Source organism: Raphanus sativus, chromosome 7, assembly GCF_000801105.2.
Source record: "Raphanus sativus cultivar WK10039 chromosome 7, ASM80110v3, whole genome shotgun sequence".
Taxonomy (NCBI): domain Eukaryota; kingdom Viridiplantae; phylum Streptophyta; class Magnoliopsida; order Brassicales; family Brassicaceae; genus Raphanus; species Raphanus sativus.
Genome location: NC_079517.1, coordinates 7,212,260 through 7,231,926, shown reverse-complemented (window position 1 = coordinate 7,231,926; position 19,667 = coordinate 7,212,260). Strand labels below are relative to the sequence as shown.

The window sequence follows — 19,667 nt, the reverse complement described above, 5'->3', positions numbered from 1 at the left end:
CTAAGGATTCGTTTGTTTTCACCGTTGCAGGTGGTCTAAAGTGGACAAATTACTGGATTTTGTTTTTTCAACCTATCATTTTCAAATGCAAACTTTCTAGAAAGGACGCAACATGTACATTAAAATAATTTTAAAACATATCAAGAGCTACAATATATTTCAAATTTATCTAGTATTTTCACTGTAGTAATCATACACTACCACTGTGTTTTAGCGGTAAATAGACTTTTTTCGTAAAAAATAACTAAACAATTTCTAACATAGTAAAAGGTATAACAGATGTCATGAAAAATTAATAAGAATAGAATCCTTAGTGAAGGTATTATTAAATTTGATCGAATAAAAATATTTAATTAAATATTTATATTTTCCTTTTTTTATTTTCAACAATTTTTAGTTTATCATATATGTATTACACGATATCTAAGTAAGTTCCATAATCCTAACTATTTACATATTTAATTTTCAACCAATAATTTTGCAAATAATACTAAGCAGAGAGAATTTACGATTATTTCTAGCCTAGACCTATACGCATCTCTTTGTGAAGTAGTATTTCGTCTAAAAACTCTAGGATCTCAAGTTTTTGTATATATAAATGAGTTAAAGAGTATCGTTTTTTTTTTTTTTTTGAAAAAAGTATCGTTTTTTTTTAACTTAAGAGTATCTTTTTCCCTTCAATTAATCCGTAATGTCGTATTATTCTTTCTAGATGAAAGGAAATTATGTACCAGTCCTAGTTAAAATTCTAAAATGTCAATTAGATTTGTCTATGTCAATATAAACTTTTGTTCGTTCGAGTTTCAAGCTTTATCATGCATTTTTACAACAAAAAAATTACAGTTACGCATGTCTGGACTAAACAATCTTATGATTAATCATTGTATGCAAAATGAAGTGTTTTTTTTTTTTTTTTTTTTTTTTTTTTTTGGACAAACCTCAACTTTTATAGATTCTTACTCTCCATGAATGGAAAGAGTGTTTACAGAACATGAAAACAGAACCATATAGGTCAAACAAACAACTATTACAAGGAAGCAAATATAACATAAAAGGATAGGGGCATACAAAACGCTTAAACAACTAATGACGTCGAGAAGTCCTCTGATCTCATCGACCATCGAGCTGTAAAGTGAGATAAAGCCTTGGAATTTAGAGACCACAATCAGTGATATAACTTCCGGGACTGAAGCAGCAGCAAGTGTACAATCAACAATCTTCAACATGGCTACAAAGCCTTTGATTAGAACTTCATTGTTAGAAATATCACTAATCTTCAACATTAGACTCCCTGCAACAAAACTACACAAGGTAGATGATGAAATTGGGAGAGGAACAACCTCCATAGAGGAGGAAACCGGACAATAACTGTCCAACAAGAGCTGATTCACATGATGAATGGATATGTGAGGCATCACTCCATTAAGTTGCCACAACTGAACATATAAGTACTTGAGTACCACAAAGGTACAACTGCACAAAGCAGTAAAAGGACTGCATACTGCAGTAAAGGGGCACACCAAGGCCAATGAGAGACACATAGACAAACCACAAGAGAGTTCAAGATACCAAACCAAGGATATTAACTCATCACCTAACATTAAGTTAGAATATTTCTGAGATAAAACCTGGGTTAATGGACGAGGAAGAGAGACCAGTGTTGCAGAACCAAACACAATGACGGGTGAGTCAGTAGGGCATATGAAATTGCTAGGAACGGAACGTTTAAAACTCCAGTCAACACACCAGCCAAGAATCATACTACCAACGACGGGTGAGTCAGGAGGGTCTGGTGGTTCTGGAGGAGAGAGAGTTTCAAGCGGTGGATATGGTGCAGAGAGAGCTTCAAGCGGCGAATCTGGCGGAGGGAGAGCTTCAAGCGGCGGATCTAGCTGCTCCACCGGAACCAGATCTGGAGGTTCCGGCTCAGAGGGTAGTGAAGGAGGACTCTTTGTCTCTGAAACGAAAGCAGGGGCTGAGACATTGGAGAGGCGAGTTCTCACCTGAGGCAATGAACTAGGAGTGGAAATGGCAGAGACAGGTGAAAGGCTCGTCCTTTGAGCTTTCAAGAGTTCTTCACCTATCCTTGTAATGCTTTGAGTTAACCTAGGTGGAGTCCCGACGAGAAGGAGCATAGCTTCTTAAATGGAGGTTTGGATGGAGACGACGATAGAGACCTTGCAGTGTGAATCCATGGAGGTCGGAGGGTGACCTTGAAGCGGCACCTTGGGTGGTGTGCCAGAGAGAAAAAGAGTCTCTAGGGCGAAATTGTCTTGTGGTCTGCAAAATGAAGTGTTAAGAACCACAAAAACGAGGATAAATAAACTCGGAAAAAAACGCTAACAATGAGAAGGATGGACAATAAATAATAATACACGTATCGAGCGGTCACGAGGACCTAATAAGACTGTGATTTGAATTACTAGGGGCGGAGCCCCGCGCAAGCGCGGGGATGTTAGCAAAACTGTAGGCTGTGGGATTTCAAATGGTCGATGGTGGTGGTGTGTAGAGTTATAGTAGAGATGTAAAAGTTGGAAAAATGTTTGGATTTGGTTGAGAAGAAGAGGTTTGTTGCTGGTCTCGCTCGCTCAAATCCCAAGTTATTGTAATAAGCATAGTATATTAGTAACTGATTGAGCCTATGGGTCTATGGAACAAAGGTTTGGTTGTAGGATTTATGGAAATAATTAAAAATTGTGGGTAGTTCCTCAGAAAATGTAAAGAAATATAAAGAACTATTGTTGTTGCAGAATAAAACGTAGTATTTGTATTAGGTGAATCCTTTTTTTAACTACTAAAGCTGAGAAACAATGAAACCCTGATGAAGTACATCGAGGTAATGCAATTTTAAAAAAAACATGAAGTAGAGAAAATAATTAAAAGTTTTGAAAAAGTAATGCAAATGAACAGTAAAATATTAGAGAAACGGAAGCAGTGTTCGGTGACACGTCGTTCGCATCTGGAAAACTACCCATTTGAGCTTGTGCTAGAACCTCTGTCTGCTTCATTTGTTGACGTGTCACTGACAGCAGCGGAAGTTGATGATTCCCCATAGTCCACTTTAATATTTTTGTGTGCCTTGATGGTAAAGAACTGGATAATGGTGTCTAAGTTAATTTTTAAAATGATAAGAGATATGTAGAAAGTGTAGATTTGGTAATACTTTAATACCTCCTTGTTAGGAATTTCGGTCAGCCCAGAAACGGTGAAGGTACGGGTGCTGTCGGTGAAATTGTCTGGTGTCACATGTACATGGTAAAGAAAAACTTGGCCTTGAAGTTTTGCAATACATTCCGGGAGTTTATTGCCTTGTCCATGATTCACCTGAGGTAGGGCATAGCTTATAGTGAGAATTATAATTAGCAGCAAAGGTGGATTGTAAGCAATGCATACCGCATCATCAAGTAGAGTTGCTGCATCTTGTTTAAGGAGCTTCATCATCTCCTTGTCGAGCACCAAGAAAGTGGCATAATTTTCACCATCATCAATCAATAATTCAACCTTGTACCTGAAACAGACGATCATATGTATGATGAGAATCCATAGAAGACTGTATGCTTAATGGAACGGAATTTTAAATTTCTAACCTCACAACAGTGGTGGCTTTGGGATCATGACACTGGTCGCAGGGGTGAGATGTGTCTGAGTTTTCAACTTCTTTCCCACAGTGAGTGCAAGAGAGATAGTACCAGCCATTTTTTGGAACAACCTCAACAATCTGGGCTAGGCAAGTAAAATAAGTCTCCTGTGTAATTAAGAGGCCGTTAATGTGAAGCTTCATTTATAAGGATATGGAAAGGGTTAGTAAATTAAGACGTTTGCGAAAGAGTATTACAAACCTGGGTAGAATTGTTGGAGAGGAACATGTTTAGATCTCCAGTAGGTGTAAGCTCTTTGGCAGTGATGACTGTTTCTGTGTTGAGTGTAGGTGAGTCCTTGCCTAATGCATCGCTTAGACTGGAGTGAACGATGTGATTGGTTAATTGGGGAGAGAGCCTAATATTGTAAAATTTGGTAATATTAAAATAATTGTACCTCAACGTGAACTCTGCGATCGCATCGATATTGTTTCCGAAATAAAACTTGGTGCCAGCGGTGGAGTGGAGGTAGAGGTAATCTGATGAAAAGAGAAATATATTGTATTCAGTAATGCAATCTAGGTTTTAAAATATAGTCCTATGTTACCTCCATTTTTTTGTGGGTTTAGACTTGTTACGACCAGGACAGAGCTTGTGCTGTCCCCTGAATTCAGAAGCCCCTTAAACGTAGCTGCAGCTTCGTCCAGTAAGGACAAGTACACCTCGACGTTTCTGTATATTATTTTGAAGGGGATACGGTAAGTAAGAGAAAGGAGAAAGCGCTAAGCAAGTGGGAGTAATTGTAGTACTTACGGAGCAATGAGGAACCGAATGAGAACTGGTGAAATAATTTCCCTGCTCAATAGGCCAAAACCTTTCACAGATTTAATTACACCTACAACATCTGCGAGTGTATGGAAAATTTCTTATTTTAAAAGCAAAGGAAGTAAAAAGATTGAATCAGGTAGTTTGTAGTTATGGAAACAAACCGGGGAGCTCTAGATTTGTGTTGGCAAGCATGTGGAGATGGTCAGGCTTGCGAGTCATAAATTTTTGGAGACTGATGACCGGAGCATTGTTGATCATCTGATGAAGAGCTGTTTGGGCAGTGAAACGGATCACAAAAGTATGCTCTGTAGTCTTGTACATAAATGGGCATCTTTCAACTTCAAAGTTAGCAACTTCGTAGATCTGTCCCTCTTGTAGACAGTGACGGTATTGTTTTGCCCACTCAGCAGGAATGAAAGCGTTGATTAATGAATCCTAAATTACATCCAGAGATTTTGCTATGTAAATACAGTGGAGCTTAATATATGTAAATGTATAGGAAAAAAATGAGTATACCTTTTGATCAAGGAAAAGCGTAGTGATCCCGATGATTTCACCGGAGTTGATCATCTTTGGCGTCTCCCAAAAACGGAGTAGTCGAGCATGGATAGTTTGGGAAGATCTACCCAAACGAAGAGAGTCGAAGGCTATTTGATGCTGGGGTAGGTGGGAACCGACGGCAACTTGGGAAGACATTTCGATAGCAGTTGAGTAGGTTTTAGAAAAAAGAGTAAGAGTAGTTTAGGGCTGTGAAGATTCATCTTTGTCTCAGACTGGCTAATTTATATTAAATGAGTTGCCTTACGGTTTCATTGCCTGGGAAGGGAGAGGGATTGATGGTAATGAGAGGGGGCGAATTGAATCATATATATAATGCCTCACTTTTGTCTCTCTTGAAGCTGTCCACGTCAGCAACTTTTTAATGATAGTGGGGCCCGCTTAAATTTCGGTTTGGTTTGGTGAGTGTTTTTTCGCGCTTGGTTTGTATGTTACGCGTCGGTTCAATTAAAGTTTGGTTATGTCATCAAACACAACGTTTTGTGTGTTCAAATCAACTAGGGCTGTTTCTGTTCTTCGACTCTTCACTTTCGCCGTCTACGTTCAATTCTCTGCAAACACCAAACATTCCTTCTCCAAACTCTTAATCTTCACATATCACTCAACGTATTCTCTTGATTTACCAATTAACGTTTTCGTAATATAACTCAGATGAGATGTCGACCACTCCGTTTACTTCAAGTCAAACCTATAAAATGGAGGGTATTGAGGGTTGGCTGAATCTTCACAAGACTCAGTAAATTAAATTAACAGGTTTCTGCTATATTTTAGGGTTGATTCCGCTGAGTCTCGATTCCGTTTCACTCTATAAAGTCGCAGCCATGGTATCTTGCTTAAGCTTCTCACTTCATCTCTCTCGCACGAATCGTACTTCTGATTTTCTTATTATGCGTTGCTAATATCGCAGGTGAAGTACTCCCAAGAACCCAGTAACCAGACCAAGTGTAAAGCTCCTTCTCAGTACCATTTCTCACTCTTTTGTATTCAATTTTGTTGATTATTTTTGCGTTTGATTTTTTGCAGCTTGCAAGGCTAGATGATCGGATCTTAGGGTTCACTTCAAGGTATAAACTCTGTCTTTCGTCTCTTTTGAAGTTAGTTAGATTTGCGATTATGAGAATGGTAGATACAACCTGATTGAGAAAAAGCAAAGATATGTAGCAATTTATAGATCTGACGTATACTTCAGGGACATTGAATTGGTCATCTTGCTTGGGTGAATCTTAGTTTAATTTTTTTATAGCTATAAAGACTCAGTACATGATGGTACATTTATTCTAAATAATGACTAATAGTTCAGTTAATCATGTCATATTTGTCCTGTTAATTGGTTCTCATTGTGTTTTCTATTCTGTTTATTTGAAACAGAACACTCGCGAAACAGTGCACGCTATCAGGAAGCTACCATTGCTCAAGGCCAAGAGGTACCTTGAGGATGTGATAGCTTTAAAGCAGGCTATTCCTTCCACCCGTTTCTGTAGAGATCTTAGAAGGACTCTTCAAGCTAAGAACATGCATTCCAATGGTCAAGGACGTTGGCCTCTTAAATCTGCTCAATTTGTTCTTGATTTGCTCAAAAATGCTGGGAGCAATGCTGAGGTAAAGCAGGCTCTTCCTTTCACCATTATGATTTTTACTGTTCAATTTATTATATATGATTTTGTGCTGAAACATTAAGCTGTTCAATACATGGCAGATGTTGTTTGGCAAATTCGCTCTGTCCAAGGTTCGAATCTGAAGGGCGCTGATGTTACGACTCGTCTTGTGGTCCGTTTCGCCACTGAACCGTAAGTTTAGACAACAGGTTATTGTTTCAACTCTTTTACACATGGGTTCCTTATCGTATAACAATTTGCATAACAGGGCGGTGGTGGTCTACCCGTCTTTATAGGACGAAGTTGCGGCCATGTTTAGTGGCCTTTTAAGTTCAGGAGATGGGAAAAACTCTGTCATTTTGGTCACAACTGTGATCCCAAAAATAACAGGAGGTATGTTATATATTCTAAATTTTATATTAGCTTAACCAAAATAAAATTACCAAACACTCTTCTTTGTACAGGTACCATGTTCCTCAAATCATCTCCAGCAACCAATTTTTTTTGGGCCACATATCTCCAACCAATCACAGATTTCACAGCTGGGTAACAATTCTTTTTTTTAATCGGTTTAAACAATATTCATACAGTCGCTCAATTAACTGATATTACCATCTAATGCCAGCTTAAAAAGTGCACTCGGGGAAGAGTTCCCCTGTTTCCATACCAACCAAGAAATTAATGAAAAGGAGCTTGCCTCTATTGGAGATCTCATTAAATACCGCTCCAATTCAGACAAATAGGTACCACTACGACTTCAATAAAGTTTGAAATCTGTGTCTCCTTTTAAATTACAATTGAAAAATACTATATCTACTACCTTCGTGAAAACACAGGAAGCTCATTTTCTTTGCAAGGCTAGGATTGTTGAGGTTTTGAAGCAAAATGGCTGGTACTATGTCGCATGCACTGAGTGCAGCAGGAAGTTAAGAGAAAACAGCTGAATCTCTCTCATGCAACCGCTGTGTTAATCACAACGCCGCTGGTGTTGTAAAGTAAGATGTTTTTATAGTCATAAAAATTTATTATATATGATTATTAGATAAATTTTAACTCATTCTCATCACTAATGACACCCTTCCCTACAGATACAGAGTAGAAATCTCAGTTGCTGATGGAAATCACAATGCCTCTTTTGTGGTCCTCGAGAGAGAAATGCTTCACCTCACAAAACAAGCTGCATCTCAGATTACTATTGATGAGGTTGGTTCTTCATTTACAAATTTATCAATCAAAATATTAATCTGTAAAAACTATTGTGCACTTACAAAATTACTTACATCTGATACAGATGAATGGTGGTGGAATCAAGGTACTCCCACAATGCATTGCACAACTTCCGGGAAAAAAATATATTTTTCATACAAGGCTAGGCCCCTTTACGTCCTCTCCAGACAACAACACTTTCACTGTATCAGGAGTCAATAAGCCCTTCACAGCCGAGGTTATATATATACTTTCTCCTTAACTAAATCATATAAGTTTTCTTCTAAAACAAGTTGAATTGTTTTCCAGACTTCCAACACCAATGCAGGTCCATTTATTGAAAGGGAAACTGGCGAGGCATCTGCTTCTCACAGCACCGAATTTGTAGCTCAAAGGAATGACAAAAGAACAGACAGCGTTAACGACAACGAGGATGACTACAAACGCCCCGTGTGTGATGTTACAAAACAATCACAGCGTCACCAAACTCTCCTTCTATTTCTTTCCAGTTTTTTATTACTATGCTTTTACTATTTTGGACTTTCAAACTATTTCTGTACTTTTACTTCCTTTACAAACGCACCCTGGAGTTTGAGTGATGTTACAAAGCAATCACAGTGTAACCATAATCTCTTTGCGTTTCTTTGCTGTTTTAAAATTACTATGATTCAACTATTTTGGACTTTGCAATATTACTCTACTTTAGCTTCCATTAAAAAAACATTAACGCCTACATAACTCTACGGAACAACTTAAAAAAATAATAATATTGATAAATGTTAATGTTACACATTTACAGTAAAAAAAATTGAATGCAAACTGATTAAAATATAACTAGATTTACACACTCCACTCATCTACTCCCACCTAATACTACATTTCAATTTTAACACCAACAACACACCTTCACACACACATCCCTCCTTCAACATTACATGCGACTTCTATTTAAAAACAACACCAAAACTTGCAATTGTCGATTTCAACATCCCCGCGCTTGCGCGGGGCTTCGCCTCTAGTAAGTTTAAATGGTTGGATTTATGATTAATTTCATCAGAAGTAACTGAAGAGATGGATACGAAAAGCATTTGATAATGTAATAGGATAGGAGAGAGGCTTTGGTTACTGAATTTGATTTTGCTAGGTCGGAGAGGAAGAAGAAAAGGAAAATTTGTAATTGTGTTTAAGTATGAAACGGCAGTGTTTTGAGGTTTAATTTGGCAGAGGTAAGTTGTAGTTAATTGGGCCGTAATGGGTTATACGGTTAGATAGATAAAAAACTGATTCGAAATTGTATTGGGCCTTAAAAGGGATAATATTGTTTATTAAAAAGCTAAAACCATGTATATCGTCATTCTCTCCGACATTGACTTTTCTTCTATGCCGACAAGAAAACAGTTATAGCTTTCTGCTGTTCCGACATTGAGGTTCCGGCAACGGGTTTGTGAAGAAGGCACCAATCCTGTTGCATGATTAATTTGTTTTGGTATAACCTCAATTAACGGGGATGGTTTTTTTTTTGAAATCGATTGCTGACCTTGGTGGTTGATATTGAGAGTGGTAAGACATTATTCCTGCATCTCTTCGTCTCTTTCATATCCTGCAATTTTAATTGGGTCACTATACATGTTGGAGGATTGGTTTTCTCATTTGTTAACTAAACATAACAGAGAAGGGCGTGTTACATACCTGTTGTCTGGGGCAAGCCAGCGAATGCTTCTCTGTACACAATATTTGCGACCGTGTTAGTCATGCCTGAGGGAGTGGTTATGTTCAGAATCTTCAGTCCTTTTGGCGTGGTCACTCTTGAAAGCGCCACATAGAGTTGACCGTGGCTGAAAACCGGTTTTGGCAAGTACAGAGCAACCTTAGCTAATGTCTGACCTTGACTCTTGTTTATTGTCATCGCGTACGATAGTCGTACTGGAAACTGGCGTCTTTTGAAGGTGAATGGATGGTTGGACTCTGTCGGAGATAGTATGATCCTAGGAATCAGTACCTCTGTTTGCGTAGACGACGAAGAAGTAAGCAATTCTGCCTTTATTACTCTTTCTCCTAGATGCGTGACTATAAGTCTTGTGCCGTTGCACAACCCTTCTGGTTGGTTTATATTGCGCAGGAGCATGATCGGGGCACCTACTTTCAGGCATATTCGGTGGGCTGGCAATCCTGGGAATTCCAGTGAGTTGAGATATTCCAGTGGGTAGGATAAATCAAACTCTCCTGAATGTTTTTCATCTTCAGCAAAGCCGTCATTGCTTAAGTACTCTTTTTCTATGCCTGGTATTTTTGATAGCAAGTAAGTGTTGATTTCATTTACTGTATCATTCTTTGGAGTTAATATAGCGGTTTCCCTGATCTTGTCCAAATCCTTGTAGTCACTTGTGAAATCTGGGAAAACAGATTGACATAAGCTATAAAGAGGGTCAGAAGTCGCAGGGAGGAGGAGTGACTCGTTGACAACGATTTGATCTTCTGCTGTATCTTGGGTTCTTTCTTTCCGAGCCGCCAGGGTTGCATTCCCATCGCCGACTTGTAAAATCCATTTAGCAAAATCAATTTCCTCTGATTTGACTCGCATATTTTTGTTCAGGACGTGAACATGGGATTGGTCCCAGAGATGGGAACGGTTAACCGCTGCGTTAACTGTCTCAGAACGTGTGCCCTGTGGGATGACGGGAAGAATCTGTCTGAAATCACCTCCTAGTAGGACAGTTATTCCTCCAAAGGGTTTCTGTGAAGCTTCATTATCGGAGAGAGATAAGATATCTCGTAGCGTGCGATCAACGGCTTCAATACAATGGCGATGTGCCATTGGAGCTTCATCCCAGACAATGAGATCCGACTGGCTTAAGAAGTTGGCGAGGGTTGTGCTGCTTTTAACTTCGCAGAAAGTATTTTCATATAGCTTCAAAGGAATCTTAAACCTTGAATGGGCAGTGCGACCTCCTGGTAGGAGGAGAGCAGCTATAGCAGACGAAGCAACAGGTATAACTCTTTTACTTCTTGATCGTAAAGCAGAGATGATGGTTTTGTATAGGAACGTTTTCCCTGTACCTCCTGCTCCGTTTATGAAAAATAATTTCCCTTGCTTCTCCAAAACTGATGTCATAACCTCATCATATATAATCCTTTGTTCATCGTTGAGTTTGAAGAACATAAGTTGATGGATCCTAGTTTCTTCTGCTATGTCAAACTGGTTTTCTTGAGCCAATTTTTTTCTCTTCATATCCTCTAATATTGTTTGGCTCGGAAGAGGCATCCCCGTGAACTCAGTAAGTGAAGTGTCATGGTTTTGCAGGAGAGACTCTATTTCAATCAGAGTATACTGCTGGAGTTCATGTGGACTGAGTTCGAGCTGTGGGAATCGGAGAATCCTTCGCTGGTGGCGTAAAACATCTTCGGCCATAAACTGCCATGTGTTGTTCCAAAGCTTTTGGGGGTCTGAGATGCAACAGAAAACCAGAATCAATACAAAGAGCCGGCGGAGAGAGCTAGGTGAAGACCATTGATTCGCTTCAGTCATTGCATCCTGCCATTCTTTGTCTCCATCAAGCAATCCTCTGGCAAAGCAGGCAGCTTGGAACGATTCATGTTTGGTGTCACCCACAGTGTATAAATCATCGTAGCATGTAGCTCCTTTTACGATGCTCACCAAGATCCTAAGGTAATATCGGTCACCAGCATTGGGATGGATGTTCACAAGTCTGCCGATTGTTCCTTTTTGTTTCCGTTTAGAGTAAAGCTTGTTTGTGCTGTCCCAGACATACATGGTAAGCATTTGGATGTAGTTCAACTGTCTTGTTTCCTCGTACAGCCTGTTCATCTCAAACCATTCAGTAAGCATTGTTCTCCCATGTGTATATCTGCCTTCCACGTTTTCTAGGTCCTCATCCTCTTCGAAAACTGCTGTTTGTTCACCAGGTAAATGGACTGGGAACTTCTGTACTGCCGGGCTGTTATGATGAATATCGAACATAAAAGTTCTCCACATAGATTCACAAGCAGACAGGTACCGACCTTCCAAGCAATTGTCTATTTCATTTATTGGTTTTTCTGATGTGCTTGCTTGGTCGCTAGCAACCTGATCTCCATCTTTTTGAATCAGGAACGTTGCTCTATCCACGCCTTTAGTAATGTACTTGAATAGGTACTTAATCGCGGTTGACTTATTGCACCATTCAACATTAACATGAGCCTTGTATTTCTTCAGGATTTGAAGATTGTGGGGAACAACATAAGAATTGTCGAGGTTGACGTTTCCTTTTTTGACAACTTGGTCAGTTTGCCTCCGCCGGTACAGAACGTAACCAGAGTCATTGATTTGAGTGTGAGGAACAGAGCTGCGGGGGAATTTCTTTGAACACACACCATTTTCCATGCAAGGGGAGCTTGGTCTATCTTTGCCACATGGACCATGCATCATGTGTTGCTCCACCAAACAGTAACCTTCAGGATCTGTTTCTTTATCTGGCAATTCCGCTGAGATTATTTTATCTATTTCAGAACTGGTAGGATTATTAAAATCACCTTCTAGCCAGAGTAGTATATGAGCATGTGGCAAGCCTCGCTTTTGAAATTCGATGGTGTAGACTTCTGCATTGGTAGACATATGTTATTATTAATTATATATATGTTAAGAGGAAAGGTAGGAAGGAAATTTTTTAGATTTATAACCTGCTTTTGCTCGAGGAAAGAATAACCCTTTCTTGAAATCAGACATCAGCTCGTCCAGTTTCATTTTAAAGACTCTACATTCAAGGTCCGGACGATCATTTGGTTCGTCAGTCCCATACATTTGTAGATGGTTGGTGATTTCAGCCCACTTTGGATTCGTGGTCATGGTAATAAATAAATGAGGATTACCATACCACCGGCATATAGCCATTGCGTCATGGTATTTCTCAGCCATGTAACGCGGACTTCCTGTGTAAGAAGCAGGTAATATAACTCTCTTCCCTATTGACTTGGCATTTGTGTCTCCTTTAATGACTGCATCCTTGACATTGTTGTAAAGGTCCGCTCTAATCTTTTTTTGATTTAGTCTGAACCACCGCAACCTTTCTTGCTCAATGGAGGTGTAGGCGTCAACTATATATTGATGGAGTAGCCGCTTTGAGGTTACAATTGTCATGCCCTCTTCCAACCGAGTTTGCATCTGGTAAGCGAAGTACTCTCTCTTCGTGACGTAAGATCTTTGGCGAGTGGATCCATCAATGTTGACAACTTGTATGTTTTCGTGAAACCCTGATTGGCCATAAGGGAACAAAAGAGGGTACTGCAGTGTCATGTAGAGTGGATGCATATCACTTATATGTTGCAGTCCTGCTGATTTATGTTGAACAATGATATCTCTATCTCCCATATCCTCTGAAAAGTCGCCAACAATTAAACCAGCTATCTCATCAGCTGAAGGCATATCATATTGACGGCCACGTTTTGGTTGGGCTATCAATCTTATTCTGAACTCTGGGCAGTTGCTGTGCTCGTGAACATCTCTAGCCTTTCTGAAAACTTTGGCCAAACAATTGTTGGCATCCATTGTTTCAATCAGCTGTTTAACAATATCAGGATCAAGCTCTCCTGCTTTTGGTGTTCTTTTTACGGTAGCGATCCTATTCTTAACCTCATTTGCTGTATCAAAGATGTAGAGTTGGCTGAACTTTGGAGGTTTCCCAGCTTCTGGTACCAATGATCCTATCTTGTGGGCATTCTGACCGTGTATCCTTAAAGTAAACGGTCCAGCCTTGTGCATCACTTTGGAATCAAACTTAGCTCCCATAGACGTGAATGCAAGGATCGAGTTGTACGTCCGGATGTTCTGCTTGAAGTGGGCAGAACTGGAGAGTAGTGATGCTAATGAAGAAGGAGGATGTGGTTCGGCTGGTAGCTTCACACGACCTTGCTGACAACATATACTGAAAAGGGGAGTTCTGTCTCTGCCTCTACTGCCTTTTTTCTCTTGTTCCCATACCAAAGCACGACAATATGGGCATTCTTGAAGGTCATTAGTTTTACTTTTTTTTCCTTTCCGTCTCGATGGCTGCGGACCTTCAGTGATCTCTGCATTTTATTGATACAGCAAAATACAGTGAGCCGAAGTTTTAGTGATATATGGCAGGGAACCAAAGACATAGTAATTGTTGTGAAGGGAAGAGGAATACTCTTTAGCTTGAACGCTTGTCTTCTAGCTATAATAATGGCCTTCCTCATTTGTCTAGCTTTCCGCTGTTCTCCTGTTGAGTGTTGTTCTTTTAATAGTGTTCATGTTATGTAGACAATGTTAACCATGTAATAGGAAAAGCAGACCTTTACGTTTGCAGAGAGAACATGCAAAACTTTGCTGAAATGGTTGATGCTCTGTAAATTGAAATCTTGTTTAATTATATTTAAAAAAATTCATAAATCTGCTGTAAGTGATACAAAAGCGTTCTGAAACCTGAGTTATGCATTTGATATTGACTTTGTCCTGGAAATCGTGGAGTCACGGCAGCTGCTTGTGGAACGACCATTTTCGCTTTCATTCACTCAGAAGATTCTGTTTGAAAACAGAGCTGTTTTTCCCCAGATGTTTGTTTAATATCTACACAGCTTAATTTTTTAATCGTTTGAGGGGCTAGGTTTGGAAGGCGATACGTATTAACGTTGAGTTGTTAAACGGACGTAAACTGTTCAATAACTGTGAATGAAGTTTAATCGGTACGTCAAAGGATGAGGGATTTCAAGTCTAGCATCATTCATTACGCCTGTTCGTTTTTTTTCCCCACCATGGATTTAAGGTTAGTGGACTATGCTTACAGATGTGTATATGATCAGCGTTCTCCTTCCTAAAGATATTTCGTATGGTAGCTATGAGTAATAATATTAGATGTTTGATAGATGGTTCTTACATAAATAATAATAGAAGATTTTCTCTTATTCTCGATGTAACAGTGGTGATTAATAGGTTGTAGCGATTTAATTTCTAATCATATAGTTACTTCTTCCACCAGGTTTATTGTTATTTCCTTTTTTTTTTTTGATTTCTGGATTACAATGTGAAATTGTGTTATGCTTGGGGAGGACGTCATCGTGATTGAAATCCGTACGTTGAATATATTTGTTGGTATTATTTAAAACAGAGGAAGATTAACTTATTTCTTGGGCAATTTAAATAGTGAAAAGGGGAAACAGGAAACAAAGATGAGAGTTATAAACTCATACACATAATAGAAAATAGTAAATTGGGACATTGATCGCTTCACATAAGCAAAGGATGCCACACTGATCGAATTAAAAGCGAAAAGAGAAGTAACACCAAAAAGTAAAACATGCGCTCTGTAACGTGATGAACACTTCACGTCAACTACGTTCTAGAGAGGGTTGAGACCTATGACGAACTCGAAGAACTCGCACATGAAGAAGAAATAAAAGCACGTGGGGCAGAACGTGTTCATGTCATGAGGATGGCATGGGAGAACAGGTTTCATCATCTTAAGCGAGGTCACGTACGCCGGTTTCATGGTCACATTGATATTCCTCAGTGAGTTCTGGATGTTAGTCCACAAACTGTCCAAGATAATAACACCTACCTTATCATTGAGGTTGTTAATGATTGCCATACCTTTTTCAGTCATTCCTAACGCCATGAGGACAACACCGTAGATGAATGTTGCTTCTTTGTGACCACCTTTAGAGGATAGGCGTAGGTGGTGGAGACCAAGGACTTCATTATCACGGTCGAAGAACTCCAGCAGGCCCTTGATGTAGTTAGCACCCACGTTGTTGGATTTCAAACAGCTCTCCATGAGATCTGGGTAGTCATAAGCCAGCAGGGGTGTCTTAATCAGCGGTGCCAGATTCAGATCTCTGGCGACAAAATGGTTGTGAAAACCAAATTTTAGTGACTTGCAAGAGGTGATAGTGTTGACGTAGTCAACAGAGGAGGTGGCCCCAACCTTGGTAACAATCACCATGAGCATGTCATTAGGCATGGTCTCAAGGGTCATGATATCCTTTTTTTTGGGATTCATGTAAGCGAGTTGAAGTTGAATTTGAGGATATTTTTCTGGTGGAGAGGATAATGGTGTGCTCAATTCGATGGTTATTTATATGGAAGAGAAGAAGAATGGAGATCGTTGGGCTTTTGTCTCGTGTTAATGCAAAGTAACGTATTTCCTAACTCTTAGTTAGACACTTATGTTTTCTGTGCTAGTCACAACGCCTATACATCAAACGATTGACTATCCCGTCATAGTATAATGTATTTGTTACTGATAAATTTATTGGCCAGTAGCTAGATTAATCATGTGAGAGATTTCTTTAAATCAAAATATATAATCATATTTAAATTAAATTGTTTTTAAAATCTTATTGCATGGATATAAATAACCCCAAAATTCATTAGTTTTCTAAAAATATATATGTTTTTCAAAATGGCTTATACAACCTCAATGTTTTTTATTCATAATTATTAGCATGACTTGTCAACTATTTTATATCAGAACGTAGCTGCATAATTGTTCTGATCCTTTTACTAAATTCGTATGGAAATTTAATATCAAAAAGTGTTTATTCTTTGGATAGTAATAACTTGCGTCACACGTTACAGGTTGTTTTTTTTAAATGTACAATCCAATTATATTGTTAACATAAATAGTCAGTAGTCGAATACAAATTTGAACAGGCTTGTATTGATTGATTCGTATTTGTAAAAGTCTTCAACCCCTGAATAACTCCCTTATCTTGTTAATACTCAATATGTAGATAACTATTACCAAGAGTGACAGAGTGGACACACGAATTGAGGACGAATTGTAGATATTATTCTGCAGATTAATAATGTTATTATGCGTTCTAACTTTTTAAAAATCTAATTAACTAAGTCTTATATGATGACCTGTTTAATTTTCTTTGGTTGCCTGACTTTCGTGCATAGTGCCATCAGGGACTGTAGGCACAATAACACTTTGTGCATTTTCTTCCAATGGAACTTAATAAAACGTCAACCCATCATATTAAATTTAAAAGTGTTTCCTCGTAAGAGGTAAAAAGCCGGATATTGGCTTACAAACAAAACTCGAAACTGAAAAAACTGGAAAGTCCAAAAAAAGAAATGCATAGTTATTCAAGGTACTGGGAAATTAAAAAAAACAGGAGCAGAGTTGGGTTGACGGAATCACAGCTTAGTAGCTTCACTCACGGGGACGTTTACGGCTACCCTCCTTAACCTCACCACCGGTTGGATTTGCCTCATACCCTCCACCTTCAACCAAGGTACTGCCGGAAGCAGATGCTTCGCCACTCTTTCCACCAACAATGGAAGCTTCTTTGGTGTTGAAAGTCTGGTTAACAGATGAACATGAGTTATAATGCGGCAGTTAAGATAAAATTTAACAGAATCATATATATAATACCTCAGGTTCGATGTGGTCACTTATTCCACAAACAGTGAAAGTCCGGTGGTTGGGGGTGAAATTGAACGGGGTTACACGGATATGGAACACAAATTCTTTTCCACCAAGGTCTTGTAGACACTGTGGGAGCTGCTCGCCTCCACCACCATTCATCTGCAATAAGTTTAAACATTTCGAGTGTTGACAATGAACTGCCAGGGTTTGTTTTTTTGTTTGTTTTCTGAAAACAAACCTCTTCAACAGTCAGAGTAGCAGCATCCTTGTTAGTGAGCTTAAGCATCTCTCTGTTGAAAACCACAAAAGTGGCATTGTCATTCCCATCATCAACAGACAATTCAACTCGGTACCTGGGGGAAAAATGATTCATAAGTGATCAGAACGGAACAAAAACGTCTCCAATAAAATATGATTCCGAGACTAACTGATAGAAATACTCACTTTATAACACCGGTGACGTTGGCGTTAACACAACGGTTGCAACGTAGGGAGGTGCCTGATTGATCTAACTTTCTGCTGCAGCCAGTGCATGAAACAAAGGACCACCCATTATGTTGGAGAACCTCAAGAACTCGAGCCTTGCAGATGAATTCTGCTTCTTGAGTCTATACAAACCAAACGTCAAGCTATCTATAAGCCTCATTTCATCTTAGACCAAAATTCATACCGTAAACATATATTACTTGAACCTGCTCATCAGAGTTGGAGATGAATTTGGTTAGATCTCCGATGGAGACATTCTCCTTTTTCTTAATCCTCTCCTTGGTGTCGATGCAAGGAAAAGCTTCACCAACTGGTCCGCTTAAGCTGCACACGAATGATATATGTCAGTAAGTGACCACTCAAAGATCAATGTAATATAACTGTATTATTACCCAGCTGTGAACTGGGCGATGGCTGGTAGATTCAAGTCGAAATAAAATTTCGTTGCTGGTGTGGAGTTGAGGTACAGATTACCTGCAAAGAGTAAGTGTTGTCCGACTAAGCTTTCAGGAAATATTTTTTCCCCCGAAAATCAATTAGAACCAACAATCTAAACATATATTACAAACCTCCAAAGATTTTGGGATTCACAGTTGTGACCACCATAACAGACTTGGTTCCTTCGCCTGAACTGATGAGTCCCCGAAAGGTGGCCGCAGCATCATCCCATAAGGACAGATACACCTCAACATTACTGTAATTAAAAGTGATTGTAAAAAACACTATTTTAGCAATTAAAAGTTACGTTAAAAAAGTTTTAGGTGGCTTACGGCTCGACGACGAAACGCACAACAACTCGAGTCGTCACTCTAGTGTCCGAAAGATCGGAACCTTGGACGGAACTAATCATTCCGACAACATCTGCAACATGAAACACATATACTGTCTTAGTATGAGACTTAACTATAATTACAAATAGCAGAAGATTTATTTTCAGAATCATCTATAGGAAAGAAATAAACCGGGGAGTTCCAAGTTTGTGTTAGCAAGCGCTTGAAGATGCTCAAACTTCCTCAGCATAAACTTTTGGAGGTTGATAACAGGTGCATCGACCAAGACTTCATCAATGGTTGTTTGTGGGAGAAACCGGATCACAAATGGGCTGTCGGTAATCTTGTACATATTAGTACATCTTGCCACCTCGAAGCTTGAAACTTTCACGATGGAACCGCTTCTTAAACCTGGACGGTAGTGACCGGAGCGAGCAGCAGGAATAAATCCATGGATCACAGAGTTCTGAGAACAAAAAGAAAAAGATTAAATCGAATGATTAGGTTTTCAAAAAAAATGGGATCGTAAATCACATATATAAATGATACCATACCTGCGCATCAAGGAAAAGCAAGGTGATTCCCATGAATTCACCTTGTTTCTTGATGTTTCTGGAGTCCCAAAAACGCAGGAGGCGGCCCACGACGAACTGACCGGATCTACCGAGGCGGAGATCGTCGAACGATGTTGGGGCAACAACCACGGCGGCGGCGGAAGGCATGTTTGGGACAGCGGCGGAAGACATCTTTAGGAGATTCTGTGGAAGCTAAAGCGAGAAATTTGATAGGAGAGTGATTGTGGAAGATCACCACTGCCGCCTCCATCTACTATTTATAGGAGACGAAATCAACAGAGTAAAAAAACGTTTCAGAGTTTTGTCTAATTAACACAACATTTATTCTCGAATTTAAGAACACATTAAAGCTTGAGAGAAGGGGAAAGGATGAACAGGTTCGTCGAGGAAGACAAAGAGAGCATACAGAAGGCGACTTCAACGAAGTTAAGAAAACGCGTCAAAGTGGTAAAAAAAAAAAAAAAAAAAAAGTCAAAACGCGTCGTTTTCATTAGAACAAAACAAATAGAAAGGCCCAGACACAACAGAACTAATGACCCCAGCCCAATATGTTTAAGTGATGCTAATAAACCAAACCGACGGCAATCAACTAAACCAAACGAATCATCCTATCAACCAAACCGGAAATTGGGCGGGTCCCACAGCCATAATAATAATCTGACGTGGATGCCTTTAGAGGAGA

The 19,667-nt window shown here is 39.2% G+C and overlaps 3 protein-coding genes, 1 non-coding gene and 1 pseudogene across 5 annotated transcripts; 2 read left to right on the top strand and 3 right to left on the bottom strand.

The window, feature by feature from the left end:
• Positions 1–2,141: 2,141 nt before the first annotated feature.
• LOC108841705 (uncharacterized) lies at positions 2,142–3,734 on the bottom strand. Its single transcript, XM_056991317.1, has 5 exons — positions 3,593–3,734; positions 3,394–3,508; positions 3,172–3,324; positions 2,972–3,093; positions 2,142–2,280 (listed from the first exon to the last, which is right to left on the bottom strand). Exons 1-5 carry the CDS (start codon positions 3,694–3,696, stop codon positions 2,142–2,144), a joined length of 633 nt encoding a protein of 210 aa, XP_056847297.1. The 5' UTR covers positions 3,697–3,734.
• A 1,546-nt stretch (positions 3,735–5,280) lies between these two features.
• Positions 5,281–8,505, top strand: LOC108837029 (60S ribosomal protein L17-2-like; annotated as a pseudogene).
• Positions 6,106–6,238, top strand: LOC130498234 (small nucleolar RNA snoR74). Its single transcript, XR_008937155.1, has one exon. It is a non-coding gene; the product is annotated as a small nucleolar RNA snoR74 (small nucleolar RNA).
• Positions 8,506–9,090: 585 nt separating the features above from the next.
• On the bottom strand, positions 9,091–13,978 carry LOC108833025 (uncharacterized). The gene is made up of 4 exons (XM_018606479.2): positions 13,930–13,978; positions 12,443–13,828; positions 9,455–12,361; positions 9,091–9,227 (listed from the first exon to the last, which is right to left on the bottom strand). Exons 1-4 carry the CDS (start codon positions 13,976–13,978, stop codon positions 9,091–9,093), a joined length of 4,479 nt encoding a protein of 1,492 aa, XP_018461981.2.
• A 2,759-nt stretch (positions 13,979–16,737) lies between these two features.
• Positions 16,738–19,392, bottom strand: LOC108842180 (uncharacterized). Of its 2 annotated transcripts, none has more exons than XM_018615015.2 (10): positions 18,965–19,392; positions 18,603–18,876; positions 18,411–18,501; positions 18,210–18,334; positions 18,033–18,114; positions 17,841–17,964; positions 17,599–17,762; positions 17,393–17,507; positions 17,161–17,313; positions 16,738–17,088 (listed from the first exon to the last, which is right to left on the bottom strand). In XM_018615015.2, exons 1-10 carry the CDS (start codon positions 19,154–19,156, stop codon positions 16,939–16,941), a joined length of 1,470 nt encoding a protein of 489 aa, XP_018470517.2. In that variant the 5' UTR covers positions 19,157–19,392; the 3' UTR covers positions 16,738–16,938. The 2 variants fall into 2 exon arrangements, with proteins under 2 accessions (XP_018470517.2, XP_018470518.2); XM_018615016.2 differs by having other exon boundaries at positions 17,847–17,964.
• Positions 19,393–19,667: the final 275 nt, after the last annotated feature.

Bases quoted from the DNA above. Each gene is read 5' to 3' on its own strand.
- LOC108842180 (XM_018615015.2), bottom strand. From the start codon at position 19,156: ATGTCTTCCGCCGCTGTCCCAAACATGCCTTCCGCCGCCGCCGTGGTT. The intron at 17,763-17,840 runs GTAATATATGTT...TGGTTTGTATAG, and splicing joins ACTCTGATGAGCAGGTTCAA to ACTCAAGAAGCAGAATTCAT. The intron at 17,314-17,392 runs GTTTGTTTTCAG...AACTTATTGCAG, and splicing joins CTACTCTGACTGTTGAAGAG to ATGAATGGTGGTGGAGGCGA.
- LOC108833025 (XM_018606479.2), bottom strand. From the start codon at position 13,978: ATGAGGAAGGCCATTATTATAGCTAGAAGACAAGCGTTCAAGCTAAAG. The intron at 13,829-13,929 runs GTATTCCTCTTC...AATAAAATGCAG, and splicing joins ACAAGCGTTCAAGCTAAAGA to AGATCACTGAAGGTCCGCAG. The intron at 12,362-12,442 runs GTTATAAATCTA...CTACCAATGCAG, and splicing joins CTTTCCTCGAGCAAAAGCAG to AAGTCTACACCATCGAATTT.
- LOC108841705 (XM_056991317.1), bottom strand. From the start codon at position 3,696: ATGGCTGGTACTATCTCTCTTGCACTCACTGTGGGAAAGAAGTTGAAA. The intron at 3,509-3,592 runs GTGAGGTTAGAA...CGTCTGTTTCAG, and splicing joins ATCCCAAAGCCACCACTGTT to GTACAAGGTTGAATTATTGA. The intron at 2,281-2,971 runs GTAGTTTTCCAG...TTCATTTTGCAG, and splicing joins TCTAGCACAAGCTCAAATGG to ACCACAAGACAATTTCGCCC.